This window comes from Halyomorpha halys, unplaced genomic scaffold, assembly GCF_000696795.3.
Source record: "Halyomorpha halys isolate HHAL.00 unplaced genomic scaffold, Hhal_1.1 Scaffold1312.1, whole genome shotgun sequence".
NCBI lineage: Eukaryota > Metazoa > Arthropoda > Insecta > Hemiptera > Pentatomidae > Halyomorpha > Halyomorpha halys.
In genome coordinates, this window is record NW_027111762.1 from 182,986 (window position 1) to 200,118 (window position 17,133).

Genomic DNA, 17,133 nt, shown 5'->3' on the forward strand with positions numbered 1-17,133 from the left:
TAAAAAATAGTGGTTTCAATGATTGGAGTGAATAGAGATATTTTTGAAGAGGGAGGAGTCAGCAAAATAAAAGTTAGTCTTGGGAAATGATAAATATGGGAATACTAATACATCAAGGTTACTAATACAAAAGCCTCCTAACAGTATCAACTCTTATCATCAACTCTCAGGTTTCAGGGTTAGTTAAGGGGATCAAGGATAATCCAGAAGTACATTAGAGATGTCTGATGATTAAGGCAAGTAAGGAGTTTTAAAGAGAGGCATTCCACTATCAAGGAAGTAGAAAAAAATTGATTCTAAAGAGTTTAATGGAAAATCAATACAAGAATTAGTATTTTCAGAGGTTAAAGTATTAAGATCCTGTCATGGAAATAACAACAGAATGAGCACAGGGGGGAGGGATGCTATAGGAAAACACCATTATTATTATTATCATGAAGGAAAAAGCATTAGATATTTAGAAAACATAAATTATGGGGAGAATTAACAAATAAAAGTTCTAGGGAGAAAAAGGGAATAGAGTTGAAGTAAATAGAAATCATTTCAATAAATTACATGAACAGTTGAGTGATTAAGAGGAGATTAGATCATTTAACTGACAGATAGATTAATAAATGATGAAACATAGTTCCTCGATAAAAAATTTAAAATTCAAAGGTTTTCCATTAGTTTTACCATGATTTTAAGAAACATACAACTTCTATTAAATTAAGAAACTGTCATTGTCAACTACCCATATTAATTATTCGATTCAATAATTAATTAGTAATAACAAATTGTTGTACAACAATTTAAATAATTAATTAAAAAATAAATAATTAAATATAAAATTATATAAATAATAAATAATTAAAAATAATGATAATAACCTGTTCCCATTGAGCAAAAATCCTGTTTGAAGTTGAAAAATAAAAATTGGTCAGTGACCTAAGCAAGCAAGAGAAAAAGTGAAACAATAAATTTATTATGAAAAATGAGCAGAACGGAAGTGTTCATCAATAAACAGAATAGTGGGAGAGTAACATTCCGTTTAATCTCTGATGCGATGTTTCATAGAGTTTCAATAAAGTTCATAGTGAACATTAAATAGGGGTAGTCTAGCTAAGGTGATTTCACTAAAAAAAAAAAATAAATAAATAAAAAAAAAATACAGCTATAGAAAAAAAGTTCTCAGCTAAGCTATAAACAATGAATATCATTCAATCAGTACAGACTTTAAGTAAAAGTGCTAAATATAGCACTAGACCATACTGTTAATTTAGAATTGTTAACTAAAATACATAAGTTATAAAATGAAACACAGCCTAAATAGACACTGTTTACAAATCAGGTTAAAATATAAAAATGAATAAAGCAAACCATATTAATTAATTAATGTTTATAGAAAATATTTTAAGTTAAATGTGCACCCTATTCCTAAATGACAAAATCACCAATTAATCTAAAGATCCGCCAGAGTGCCACCCTTTGTTGCTAATTAAAAAACAATAACTAAAATGAATGATATTAATAATACATTTTATCTTATTAAAATTGTGATTTCAAAAATGATATTTGGTATTTAAGTACTGGAATAAATATTTCAAATAAAGTCTATTCTTGATATGATAAAGCTCTCCAAAACGATTTAGCTTCATGTTAATAACTGAACTTTTTATATGCTGGCTTCTCCCAGGCTAATACTTTAAACTAAAAAAAAAAAAAATGAAAATAAAATAAAATCATGATTAAAAGCAAAAAGTACTCATTATTTATTATTACGAAGCCGATATACTGCCTAGAAACTGAAAGCAAGTATTTACAAGAATATTACACTTCCTTCTGTTTTCTTGGATCTGAAAGCTGGCCATTTATATTAAGGGGAAACAGTGCCTGAAGGTTTTAGGAATTGAAGTATCGCATAAAGTATTTGATACAAAGAAAGATGTGCTAACTGGAGTCTTTATATAGCTATTCAACTAATCTACTGGATAGATATAATTGTCTTATTTTGTAAAAATTATTAATGTTACAGAATAATAAACCACAGAAAAAGTAATCAGTGCTCAACTTATCGGGAGTTTGGGATAGTGCTAAGTACAGATATGTATATTTGGGTTTCAAGAGCTTTAGTGGAGAGATGTAAACGCTCTCTGGCTGTGTCAGTATCAAACCTCTGGGTTTGCCAAGTATTATCATTATTATTAACCAAATAAAATGAATTTTCACAATAAATTACCAGATGAATTGGCTATAAATGATAAGTAATCATTTCCAGTCATGTTCCAAGTTACATAACCAAGAAAGGTCCGAGTAAATGGCAATATATGAGTAGAGGATGCTGGAAGGAAGCCAAGCCTCGAATGCTCAGGGATACTCATTAGACCAGTAACTGCCATTCCAACTGTAAATCGTGATTCAACAATAAGTTCTGCACTGCATATGGCACTCTGAAATGAATGAGGTGTACACATTAGAGAAAACTAAAATAAAAACATATAGATGAAAAAGAAAAGTTATTAAATCATAATGTCTCATAAAAACGGTTAGAATGCCAAACAAAATTAAGTTTTTGGGATAGATCTAAAAAATATCCATCTGCGACAATCAATAATATTAGGACATTTATTTCATTCAATGTGTCTCTGTATTATTGAGTACCAAAAATAATTTAAGAATTACTCACAGGAAAGCAATTGTTAAATTTTACAGGATCAGTGATAATTTCAAGGCTTCCATAATCAACCTTAAATTTTACAGAAAGTTCTATTGTTTCAAATTCTGTAGTAATAGTTATTTGTCCAAAAACTTCTCCAATGTCTTGACCTCCCGGAAATTTAACGGTCACAATGCAGTAATATCCAGTTTCAAGGTATACATCCTAAAATAAATATTAAATATAAGTTAAAAGCGAAGTATAATTAATTAAAGTATTTAGTTAATTAATTTGGTATTCTCAATTGCTCCAAAAATGTATTAAATTCAATTTTGCAATTTTTATTTACAAAATCAATCTTAAGTTGAATATTATTTAAGATTTCTTATACAGGAGCTGAATGTAGATTGCACTAAAGTTTATTCATTCAAAAGCTATCTGTACATTAGTATGAATTATAAAAATAAAATAAAAAGTTAACAAACATGGTGGAAATGACTGCGATGTTTGAAATGTTTGTTTACCATTTAATTGATCATTACTAATGATCGTTCAAGTAAAAACAAAAAGATAGGTTAGGGAGCTCAAGGAGTTAGAACTAAAAAACAAGTAAGTAGTTTCATATAGACTAGGGGTTTACAAACCGTGGCTCTTTAATAAAATTAGATAAAGATGCAAATTAGTGTCTTTCAAGGACAAGACCACTAAGATGGCTGAAGGATAGACCTCAAGGAAAGGTGAAATGTATGATATATTTGTTGATTATTTAATTGATCAATATTAACAATATACAATTAATATCATATAGCTATGTGATATTATGTAATAATTAACACATTATTATATGAATATTAACAACTAATATCAGTATTCTACTAAATAAAAAATACTAAAAGGAAAAGAATTGACATATAAATGATAAAAATCCTCAAAATATTTATAGGTCTAAGAACTATGCTTAGAGTGATTATTTCTGTCAAAAGAACAGTAACCAGCTAGAAAAATATATTACCTTATCTCTCTCACTGTTTTATTTAATTATAAATGTATAGCTTTAAAATAAAGCATTAACAGCCTCTACTTAAAAGGAAACCTACTTCAGAAGAAGTTGACTATGATGTGAGTAAAGCTATAATGATGTAAGAAGTCAATCAAAATAAGTGAATTTTTTTAATATCATTAAATATATAAAAAATTCTCACAACTTTGGGTTGAATTCAAAATCAATTAAAAAATCAACACTACTGTTATTGTAATTATACAGCACTTCACATAACTATAGACATTTAATCACACTTTGATCGCTTTAGAATATGTGCTTTAGGGTCACAGTTGTGAGAAATTAGGAAATCAAAGTAGTTCACTAATTTCAATAAAACCAAGCTAAAATACACTCAAGTGCATAGGAACAGTGACCAGCAATGCATTCAGGATAATATCTAAACTAGTGGATATTATTAGGCAAATAGTATCTGAGCCAAGGGCATTTTATATCCTACTGAGGCATTAAAGGAGTTAATTCATTTGTTCATTTCTCATAAATTGATTAAAAATATTCATATACCATTTAGAACAATAATGCTCCAGATATGAGTAATTAATATTAAAAACAATTAACTAATGAGCATATTGTAAACACATTTTCCAAGAAATATGACAAGGAATAGAGAAAATATTTTTCAAAGAAAATTACAGTAAAAATAATATATTTAGTAACAACTCTAAAAAATCTAACAATTGACTGTTCTGTTATCAAGTATTAATAATGTTTTAAGCTATATTGATTAAACACACTAGTAAACTTTATTTCTAAATCCTTACAATAAAATAATAAGGTACTTACTATCCTGTCGACCATGTGTTTTGTTGTTACAAGTTATAACCTGGCATCAAAAAACTGATTTGTTTTTGTACCAATTTAGGCCTTACATGCATTTAATTATCTTGTACCAATTATCTTTACAAATCAATGTATGCAATAAACGAAATTTTATTATGCATATTTGGTGATAAATAAATATAATATATTTGGATGATTTCAATGGAGCAAAAAAAATAAAAATGAAGATGCGATTCCACATTTTCAAGGCACTAAGGAATAAGAAATCAACAAAATGAGTCCATCTTCAATAATTAACTTCTTGGAATATGAAATTTTTCATTTCTTGGTTTTTAATTTACCATTGTAGTTCCTTTTAATAAGTATACTCAGTTTCAATTTATATTTGTCTCTTACATTCTTTACAAGTGATAATATGTATTATTATTTGAAACGGATAAAATAAATGTAAAGCTTTCTACAAATTTTGAATCTTAGTTTTGAAATAGATATAAATAGGCCCCAAATCATATAAAGGTGCATGAAATAATAAAAAGTACAATAGTAAGCAATAATCTCACTTTCATGAACCCCCATCTTAGTTTTTTGGCCAACTAAACACAAATGTAAATGATTACAGGAAACAAGTTTACTATTAGAAGAAAGTTTTGAACCATTGAATCAATGTAAAGATAGTGTAACCAGCATATTTAAATAGATTTAAATTGAAATTGACAAAACCTTTATTTACAACAATGTTTTAAGTAAAAATATAAACTTTTTTAATATTATCAATTAGTTATCCTTTTTAAATACAATTTCTATTAGTGTTTTTCTTTTGTTACTAATCATAAGTTAGTATTGTTTTGATATAGTTAGTTTTGAAAAACGAATTCATATTATCTTCTTAACCATCAATATATATTATTATGACATATATATATTTTTTTAAACTGTAATAATATACCTATATCAGCCATCTCATAATAAATATAAGATATAATTATTGAATTATAATTGTTTAGAAGAAAATATATTAAACCTTACTTTTCATTGAATATTGACAAAGAGTTCACTGGTTGATTTAACTTGTTTTTTAAATGGTTCATATAGAATGATATATTCATGTATTCCAATTCTGTTCTAAGGTATAATACATCAGGTAAATTAGATATTATCATTTCTATTTAAAACACCTCCTCCTTTAAGAATATAAGTGTTAAAGAAAATGACTTAAAATTTAAATCTCACCTTTCCAAAACCAATTCTACTAGAAAAGCGAGCTAAATTAAATTAAAATAATTAATAATTTAGGGTAAATTATAATCAAAACAAAGACAATAAAAAAGAAGAGGATGGTCGTACTAGATATTAGTGGCCAGCTCCAGAATATTTTGAATGAGAATTAAACATAGTTACTTAAAATAACTAATTAAAGTAAATATTATAATTTAAATTATAATTTGGACAGAACTGAAATTAGGAATACTAGTACAATCATTATGGGATGTATAATTCTTATTGTTTTTATAATTTAAACATATATATTGTTTTATTTCATGATATTTACAACTGTATTTACACAAAAATACATCTGGTAAATTTGCTCTAAGATCATAATTGAGTGATACAGGCAAGTAGAGAGACTACCTATTGGTAGCACTCCAATAATATTTCTACATTAAAAGATCTCGAGCCCATCTTCTTCTCAGGTACTTGGAGGTTTATGGAGAAATGGAAAAGGAACTATGGTTAGAAACTAGTTGGTTAGGGTGGCTAGGGAGTTAATAATGGAAGGATTGAAATCTGGTTTGGGGTAAGTAGGTTACATATGAACTTTAAGGTCCTTATGGATGATTTTATTTGTGGCAAATTAAGCAGAATTGTGGATTTTGGATTGTAAGGATTGGATACAAGAGGAATTCAAAGGTTTAGTGCAGTTCCAAAGCTCAACTCTGTATGTTCAGATTGGCCTAATTACAGTCATGTAGATCAGTTTTTTATAATGGATTAGAAGTTTAGATTGTTAGTTTAGTAAGTGCTGTAATAGTCAGAATTGACATGCAGTTTCCTGTGTTTTCAGTCTTGTGTGAGGATTCCAGGTTTGTCCAGTTTCAGTCCAAGGTAGCAGATCTGTTCGAAAGGGGTAAGAGCAACATTATTAAAAGATACTGTAGGGCAGTCGGTAGATTTACAAGGAAGGGTAAAGGAGATAATTTATAATTCATCTTTATTTGTTAATTACAAAGTGTAATGAATATATATTGAGTTAAATATACGTGGGAAAATACTTTGCCTTTACTGTTTAATTCGTAATAAATTTAAAAAAAGCTTACCCAGTGAGTCTACCTATGGATAGATAAATCAGTTTCAACAATAAAGGCTATTGTAGGAAATTGAGGCATCACCTCAGCAACCTTATGTCCGCAATGGGACCAGTTTGATTCTGGCCTGGGCGGGTTGACTTTTAATTTGTGGTGATACCATGGAATGAAAACTCAATCCTCCCCCAACTGCCTGTCAGAAATGATCAGGTAGGGGATAAACAAAAAACATTTCAATGTAATAAGGTAGAACATAACCTCTGGCAGTAAGGATATGCCAATTTGGAAATTGGGAGAAAGACTTGTCTGTTATGTCAAATTGAAAATAAAAATGAAATTAATCAATGCTGTGAATGTACAAACCATAGTGATATATATAGTTAATCCTTTAGAAATGACAACACTTGTGGCAGGGATAGATAAAATTAGTAAGACAATGGGTGAAATGGAATGGGAGGTAAATAAAACTAATGAAACAATTGGCAAAATATAATTCGAGCCAAACAAAACTAATGAGTCAATAGGTGAAATGAAACAGGAAATAAGAAATGAAATAAGAGAGGATCTTTTGAAATTCAGGAAGAAAATTAAGGGTTAATTTATATAATATATAGAAATAATAGATAAGAAGTTAGTTCAATTAGTTATTTGTGATATTTGAAATTTAATTGACATTCGGACATTTTAGCAGCATACTTTATACTTTTTTACTGCATATTATATGGCATAATATCCAGGTTTTTACTGTATAAAATTCAGGCACTGGTTATAATCCACAACAGATCATATGACCTATAGGGTAATACTTAAGTACCAATATTAGATTAACAATATACAAATATTAGAATTTACTTACTTTCATTGGAATGTTTTCATATTCAGACACAACAGCTAACAAAGCTTCAGAAACATTTCCCTTTTCAATGTTCACAATTCCAATAACAGCTTGTGATATATTGACATAAACATTTCTAATATTTACACCTACTGGATTTTCATTTAGTAAACCAAAATTGAACTGCTTTGTACTTCCGATACCCACTGTTCCTAAATTAATGTATGTTGCATTCAAATTCCAGGTAATAACCTAAAAACAATAAGTAAAAAAAAACAACTAAACATCAGTAAGAACTAAACTAAATGAATTAATTATGGAGGTATTTATATAATTAACATTTTCATGTCCAGTGACACCTATGTGTTGTCACCTGCAAACCAAACGCTAGTTACTGGTGACAACATGTAGTCACACTCAAGATATACTCAAACAGCTGGTGACAACATGTGGGTGTCATGCATCACTATATGGTTTATTTTTTTTTTTTTATATTTTAAACAGAGGAGTTATGTTAAAGCATAATTTTGGTAATTTGAATTCTGGTTCATGGGCTACGGGCGTAGTTTTCATTTAAAAAAAAGAAAGAAAAAAAGGACTGGTTACATAGTAAAGTTAGAACTAAATTGGTGCGGATTGCTTAGTGTTAACGTTTCTATCGTCCAACACATCCAGTAATCCAATATGGCACTGTACTTGTTGAAACATTAAATTTTCAAGTTGCCTAATATGGAAGTGTGTGAGGGAGATGAAAAGTTATACTCTAATTTCTAATAATTTGCTATGTGTGAATTATTACTCTCCACACAAAAAATACATTTTTATTACTCTATCGTTTTTTGTTTTCTTTTATTTATTTTTTGTACTTGAAGTTTAACTATATCCTAATCCGCTGGAAGTGGAAAATGAACACACAAAACATTAACTCTGGAAAAAAAGGAGAAATTATCACAAATCTGGAAACGGGTAAAAAGTTTGGTGATTTGGCTGAGTTTTATGGAGTGGAATGAACCAGAATTTATGACATTTAAAAACAATCAGGAAACAAGTCAGGGGTTTGTGAATGATTTGACCAGCACAGGTAGAAAGAGGACAATTTTGAAAGTTGGTGAAGGCAATATGCAATAAAGGGGCATTCAACAAAGTTAGGTCAGAGGCAGATTCTAGATCCTTAACAGACATATTTGCTTCCATAACGGAAGAATGATGGGTTAGATTTGTTCAAACTGGAACGCATTAGACTTTAGACATGAGCATTTATTGGAAACTACCTTTCACTGCTGTTCTAGTGCCTAGTAATGGACAACATTCTAAAATGATTAGAGGTTGCTACTTTTCAATCTCAGGTCTTTGCAGATATTTATATATGATGATAAGTTTATTGATATACTTGGATAAAAGCATCAAAACATGTTTATTGGTTTTAGGAACTATTTTGAACTGTGAAATGTGCGAACATGACAAAAACTGAATGATGGTAACTGCTGTCTTTTAATAAGATAGAAGAATTGTATGATTAAGAGTTTAAAACTAAAAATAAGACATTTTATATACTCTTTTTTTTGGTGGCTCTACAGACCTTGTAGATCTTTGGCTACCCAAACCAGCCTCCTCCATGCCTGCCTGTCTTGGCTGCTGCTTTTCAGTTTGCTGCATTCAACTATTTCACATCTTTGTTGATTGTATTTATCCATCTGGTTTTCAGCCTCCCACGTGGTTTCTTGCCAACAATACTGGCATTGATTATTGAGTAGAGGCGTCCTGATGGATTGCTTTGAGCCACATGATCTGCCCATCTTAACCTTCATGTAATGATATTGACAAACCAGTCCCACCAAGCAGTTAACTGTTAGTTTTTCTCTATTTGTTAAGGCTCTGACCCCAGATCGCTTCTGTAACTGTACGGAGGACTTTCCTTTTCAAATCTCTCGATTCTGCTTTCTAGGGTCCTGTTAGAACCCAGGTATCGCAGCCGTAAGTAACATTTTACCTATCAAAATCCAATAATCCAATAGTAAGAGGTGGAGAGAAATAATGGATTCCTAAAAATGGCCTGTACTAGCATCTCCAGATCATTTCACACCACACAAACCAAGACATTTGCAGAGGTATTTTTTGTTAAAATGCTATTCCCAAGACTAAAGGGAAAAGTATTCTTATTATACATAAAAATAGAAGGTAATGGATGTAGACTGAATAATCTGGACAATCATAATAAGGGAAAAAGAGCAAATTAATGAATAAGTAAATGAAGGTGTAGCAATGCTACCTATGAGCGAGAGCTGATGAACTAGTATCACCATCGCTTCCCACTAGAACTAACTCCTTCATCGCTTCCCACCAGAGAGCACCACCCATGCTTGTTCAGATACTGTATTATATTGATTTATTGATTGAATTGTAAATAAATTATTTTAATAATTAAAAATAAACAAAAGAATATACTAAGTCACTGTAAAGCCATTTCTTACAGGCTTTGCCTCTCATCGGCCTTTGCATTCTTAGCAGAATCATTACCTCAGGACTACTGGTGTACCAGTACCTCTTGGGACATAGCAAATAGAAAAACTGAATTCAGTATTTTCTTCCACCTATTTGTTGACGTATCTGATGCGTTTTATTTCATGCTAGTTCCTGATGGTCACCTTCTCTTTCCTACACTTTTAATCCTATCATAAGGACCTGTGGCTTATACTTGTCAGGACTTACATTTCCCTTCGTGACTGCAGACTCGTACCCTGCAGAGTGAAGTTTTCATCCTTGGAGGACTTATGGCTCGCACCCTTAAGACTCACCCTGACCATTCATCTCTTAACCAGCAATCTAACCTGTATGAACATGCATTGTCAAGGCCTCTGGGTATAGAGCACCTCACATCTTAAATTGGAGTCAGAACCATCTAACATAACCACCACGACAAAGGTGAAACATTCATATTAGAAAGCCAACAAATATACCCGATTGATGGGATTGAAAATAGTTCTAAAATTAGATTGACCCACTTTTTTTAGCTTCACCAATTCTAGGAATGATAAATTTACAGATATGAGTAAGTTTATCTAGTGTATAACATGCAAAATTGAAACCTTCTTATAATTAAAAATAATAGCTACATAATGTATTTATTATCCAATTTCTTTATATTTACTATTATTATTTTTTCATAAATATATTCATAAGTAATATTAATAATGTCAAAAATGTTCCTACCTTTTTTAATTTGCCATTGTAGGTAACTAATGGTATAGTAATTGTTGAAGCATTTGTTGAAACTTCTAGGGCAGAATCAATTTTTATTTGAGATATAAAAACTTCTTCTTGCAAAGATACCAAACCAATATCTTTAGTTGCTCCAGGCATAATTACTGTTAAATTAAAATTGATGATCTGAAATAAAAATATCACATCTCTTTAGATATGACTGTGAGGATTTTATTTTAGAAAAATCAATTCCAAAATCATCCTAATGCAAAGAAAAAAGTTTTTAAGGGTTGTGTCAGCGAAAGCAGATTAAGGCTTATGCTCCACCTAAAGAATAAATCTAAGGTTATGCATATAATTATTTTTAACAATTTTTCCATTTGTGTCAAGTGAAAATATGATATATAGTAATCATACAAAACAAAAATATGTGAAGGAAAAATAGAAAAAATCCTTCCTGAACTTTGAGACCTCTGGTATTTTGATAGTTAACATTTTTTTTTTTTTAAAAAAAAGCTTATCCATTATATTTTGGTAAGAGGAGGGGCAAAGTAAAAATGATGAACTATCACTGCCTGTTTTTACAGGCAAGTATGAACTAATATTTTAAATTACATAATGGTCATACTGGATTGTTATGGATATTATTAAATGATTTACTGAATCAAGAATTTATGTAAGTTTGAATTTATTTTTATTATATTGTTATAGATTATGAATATAATATATATTAATTTAATTTGAATTTTTCTGGATATGCGTATATTTTTTATTACAATTGGAAATTAACATAGGTGTTCTTTATTAATTATTATATACTATTTGCCACAAGGCTATAATTGATACATAAGACATTGTGAGGTGCAATTACCTATTACATGTAACATTTTCACAAAAATGTTTGAATTTCCTTTTCCTTTGTTTTTTACATACTTATAGTTTTAAAACAGTAGGAAAATTTAACAAAAACCTACACAATAAAATATTTAAAAAATGAAAATAAAATAAACAAATTAATAAAAGATAAAGTAATCCAAAATAAATTATAAATAATTAATAAATTATAAATGAACAATGATACACTTTGTTAAAAAATAAAATATATCCAATGAACAAATTTTATAGATACAATTCGTGTATCAAGTTTTATTTATTTTGGTTTAATAATATATGTTTGGTCCGTTTGTGGAGTATCATTTTAGTGATGTTTTGTTGTAGTCTCCTATTTTTTATATAAAGAGGTTTTCAGAAATGATAGTAAGAGAGAAAAAGTTTTGAGTCAGTAAGTATGTGTACTCTTTAATCATTGGAACCTGCAAGTCAGACAACATATTTGAAATTCTGGTATAGGAAGGATAGTTGTTTACTATTTTCATACATATATCTTGAAAGATCTATAGTTTTCTTTAATTTGAGTCACATGTACAGCTCCAGACAGGAGCAAGATAGGTCATTGTTGGGCGTATCACTGTTTTGAACAGGATTAATTTTTTTTTTTAAATTTAGAATTTATGTTAAAATTTGGGGCTATCTTGCAGATAAATGCTATATTGCATTTGTTTTGCATGGGCATGGAGAACATTGAAGATTTGTTCATTTCTAAACCTGGATTGTGGTACAATTATTAACTATATTTTGATTTATGGATGGTCTCATTTTTAGGAATACAATAACTTGCGTTTTTTTGTTAACTTTAATCTTCCATTTGTAAAAATAAATGCTAAATTTTTTAAAAAGAGCCCGTAAACTGTTCACTATTGTATCTATTCTATATGACAATGCACATGTCATCAGCAATGAGTAATTTTTCAACAGATGGGTGTGAGGGAAGGTCTAAGGTATATATATGTTAAATAGGGTAAAAGAAAGGCAGGAACCTTGCAGAAGATCACCTGATAGGTGTTGAGGACTTAGCATTGTTTCTTATTACTTAGAAGGAAAGCTAAGATAGGATATGAATTTATGATTATATGAATGATACATGGTGGAAAGTTACAAATCAAGAGTTTATGGAGTTGGATGGTTACAAAGTTCAATTAAAAAATAATCATAGGTTTTCTGGTATTTTTCTTTCTTTTTCAGTAAAATATACCTTAATTAAACTTTTATTGCTTGATAGCTTCTTCAAAAATTTTAAAGGTAAGTGTAATCATAAAGTTGTACACATTTTATCTGTGATTAAGAAGCATGTATTAGTTTTAATTATTAATCTCTTTCTTAATTGAAACTTCCAAAAATGAGATTGTGGATACCTTTTTGCACTAAAAATTGGAGATACTTTGCTCCAGTAAATCTTTCCTCATTTTTGGTCATAAGTCCCAGATGTTTTGACTATTGACTATAGTAATTTCAAATCAATTAAAAAAATATATACCTAATTTGGACTAATTTTGGTAAAGATAAATATTGAATGAAAATTTATTTTTTTATATATTTCATTTCAAGAGAAAATGTTTATTAAATTTGAAAACAAAAAAACACTCTTTTTCAGGAAATTTCCAAACATTTTTTTATTTTATTTTACTCTTACATTTGTTTAGAGGTTCTTTTCCTCAATAATGTCAGTCTTAAATTGCACCAGCTATTAATTCTTATTCCTACATACTTATGAACTTTGCTCCACTTTTTAAAAAAAAACAAATTAACTACGTAGATATAACTGTAACAATGAAAACTAGCAGTTTTTCTATTATTTATACTGTAAGGAAGCGCTTTTCTGACTGAAGTTAGTAAAACAATGCAGAATATCAAAAATCTGGCACAAAATAAACAACTATGAAGGTACACCAAATATAATATGTTATATTATGGAGTTTATTTATGTATAATTCTTGGAAAACTCTAAATCTATGTAAAGATGAAATTTTAAAAAGTAAAAAATTGATTCTTAAAAACTCATCAATTTTATTTTTATTTATTTTTTGGTTGATTGGGGTTACAGAAATTGAGTGCTCAATGTGACCATGAAATCAACAGATTACCCAGTGGGTCAGACTTGGAGAGTTGGATTAGCAAGGTTCAACTGCATTTAAAGATAGGAGGTTAAAACAAGAAATGAAAGATGAATCAAAGTTTATTCAAAAAATAAATAAATAAAATGAAAGCAGAACTTGTACATCACTTACTCAGCATTTGTATATTTTTCAGTTTGTGAAGTACAATGTTCGGTGGAAGAAAAGATAACTAAATATATTTTCAATTAATAACAAACGAAGGTCAAATATAAAATTAGTTTCTTCATCAATATAAGAATATAACTTAAATTATTATATTTCATAACTCCATTCTCTTCAAGTAAAAAAAAAATTGATGTCACTAAATTAATTCTAAATTAAAACTTTCAAAAACCAAGTAAATCTAAAAGGTTTTAAATGTATCTGCAAATACAGTGTGAGTATAAATAATTTAATTTATTATTTAATAAATAATACTTTTAACAACATTTAAAAAAAAAAAAACTCAAAATAAATCTTTCTACTTTACCTCAAAATAGGGTGCTGCTGAATGATGAAGGGAAACATTAGTAATCGCAATAGGTACTTCAAAATTATTCTTTATAGATATTGGTCGTACTTGTTTTTCTCTTTCATCCAGCTTAAATTTAGCTTGGCTACAATTATACTCTAATCCTCCATTGAGTACATGCGCTTTGTAAGAAATGATCAGCTTTTGGCCACTATAATTGCTTTTGACAATGATTTTACCTGATATTAAACCAGTACTATGAACAGATTTCCCTAAAATGAAAAGTAATAAAATCCATCTAAAATTTAGTTTTTAAAATAATATATCAGATGCACAGAGTTTTGAAACAATAAAATATCCACGAGAAAACCAATGACAACTTTGTATTAATTGATCCATTCAAAATTACTTTAGGATTACTATTATTTCCTGTTCTACTACAATAATTAGTAAATATATCTTACAAGAAAATATTTAATGAATAAAAATATAAAAAACAACAATTTATTTTAGAAAGGGGTTAACTGACACATACATAATAAGTGTAATTTATACTCAAGTGCATTTAGATTAATATACAGGAGGGGTCCAGTAGAAAAATAATGAGGTTCCATATATTTTCAGAATTGAGATTTCAGCAGCATCTGTTCACTAGTGCAGTTGAGCAACAACATACAAAACAGCATAGGGTAAAAACAATTAGGATCCACTGAAAATCTTTGAAAACAGGTTTCACAATGGGACAACGATTAGACTTCCGCTCAACCAAAGAAAATTTGAGTTTTAAGGTTTCTCATCCATTCACTTTTACAAAAACTTGTTGACATGATATTTTTATTATTCCTGGGTTTAAAATGGGTTATAATGATCATGAAAACTATTCAGAAAAAGACTATAGTTATGGAAATTTAAATTTACTCCAAATCTTAAAAAATGAAATCCCATTACTTTTCCACTAGACTCTTCAAATTTGATTAGACTACTTGTATCAAACAAGTAATAATTATTGAGTAAATAAGCTGAAAAAAAAAACATTTAGTGAAAGTTAGGGTTTTTTGAGCTTCAGTAAAGTTTATTTTGAAATGAGAAAATATTTTTAGTTATTCAGAGAACAAAGTAAAGGAGTCAATTTCTTAAAACATTTTTTAACCAACGTCTATCTATGAAGACTAAAAACAATAGGAAATAATTTTTTCAAAATATGTCAAGTGATGTAATCAACTAAATCATGGTCTTGAGACAATTTCTTATAAATAATTTCTTGTTTAGAAATAGGGAAATATACTGAATTTAACAGAAAAAAAGTTTGATTTGTAACAAGGCAGCAATTATAACAATGGTGCTCAGTTTTAAAACAGTAACTGTGAGGTGAGTTGATAATTAGTACAATATGATATTGTGTTTACACAAATCAAAGAGGCAACTAGCAACAATAATTTCTCATCATTTAGAATGCATAGCATTTGTGGAAATTTAGTTACTTCCAACATATTCCTATTCATTGCTTCAGGGTTTGAAAATCCAAAAAAGATCCATCAACAAACACTGCTGATGACTAACAGGTCTTAAATTACAGTAATAATTACTTATTACAGTTAACAATAATTAAATTACTTAAAATACTGTGCTAATTACAGTCACCATTCTCAAAAATCACAGGAATGAATTCTAAAGACTCGCTTGGTCAAGTTTCAATCAAAGTGGAAAAGATGGGACTTGTATTTAACAAGGAAAATATAGAATTATATTCTATATAATATAATGTGAGAAGATTTGTACAATCAAATTAGTATAAAGAAAACAGAAATTTTGAAAAGCTGACAGCTTTCAGCACTTGGGTTCTGTAGTAACATACACTAATGAAGTGATGCATTAAACAGATACTCATACCATTAGTGTTAACAAAGCCTTTTACACTGTAATACCTCAACTTAAATCAAGCATATCGATGGCTTACTTTACAGTAGATCAAATTTACTGGTTGTATTTTTTTTTATACAGTTGTAAATATCAACAAATAAATAAATAAAAAAAAATACTTTACAGTGGTGCTAATTCATTTCATCTAACTTCATGAAACATATAATTAAAGGTTTTCTCTTTTAGGGAAATTACAACTTTTCTTACGGAAATTACAACCTTTCTTTCATTTTCTTACGGAGACTTCAGAAATGCATTGAGGCAATTCAAAGTTCTGAGAGTCTATAGTCCTTAGAAAAGATCTGTGATGACATTACACAAGATGTAGAGAATCATAATAGAAGTCTTGAAGCAATAAGAGATAATAAGCAAGAAGAAGTAACATCAGCTATAGGTACTGTTAATAAAGGAAAAGTGTTTGATAATCCGAAACAGACATGAGTTCAATTAGTACTTTCCCAGAAACAATGAAATCTGATATGAGTGAACATCACATGCATTTAATACAAAAATACTTCAATGAATCTCTTTCTTTTCTTAATTTGTAATGTTATTCCTTCAGTTTCTATCAGCTCTTGTTAAAAGTGCAGTTATTTTAAAAATGGAAATGTGCAATAGAGTTTCTTGAAAATGGCTTGGAAGAGAAAAATAAAGCAATGAAATAAAGTGACAGAGGTTCATAGAAAACTGAAAATGGAAAAAAAATAAGTTTACCAAGAACTAGAGTTTAAACAATATTTAAAGATACTGCTAAATGAAATGAGAAGTGCTTTTTATATGAATTTTATATAAGATTACATTTTTGCTGAAGGACTAAACTTAACGAATTTGTCAATTTTCATTTTCATAGGAAAGGGACCTGACATAAGTACGAGAACCAGCTCTATATATAAATTTTAAAAAATACAGATAAATTATATATATATATAAACCA

At 28.7% G+C, this 17,133-nt stretch overlaps 1 protein-coding gene across 1 annotated transcript in view; it reads right to left on the reverse strand.

The window, feature by feature from the left end:
* Tmem131 (Transmembrane protein 131) overlaps positions 1 to 17,133 on the reverse strand; it is a gene marked incomplete at its 5' end in the record, with an annotated part of 83,144 nt that overhangs the window by 49,020 nt on the left and 16,991 nt on the right. The window contains 5 exon segments of the mRNA XM_067049771.1: positions 2,219 to 2,429; positions 2,666 to 2,860; positions 7,635 to 7,865; positions 10,824 to 11,000; positions 14,298 to 14,551. Coding sequence (XP_066905872.1) covers positions 2,219 to 2,429; positions 2,666 to 2,860; positions 7,635 to 7,865; positions 10,824 to 11,000; positions 14,298 to 14,551 — 1,068 coding nt within the window.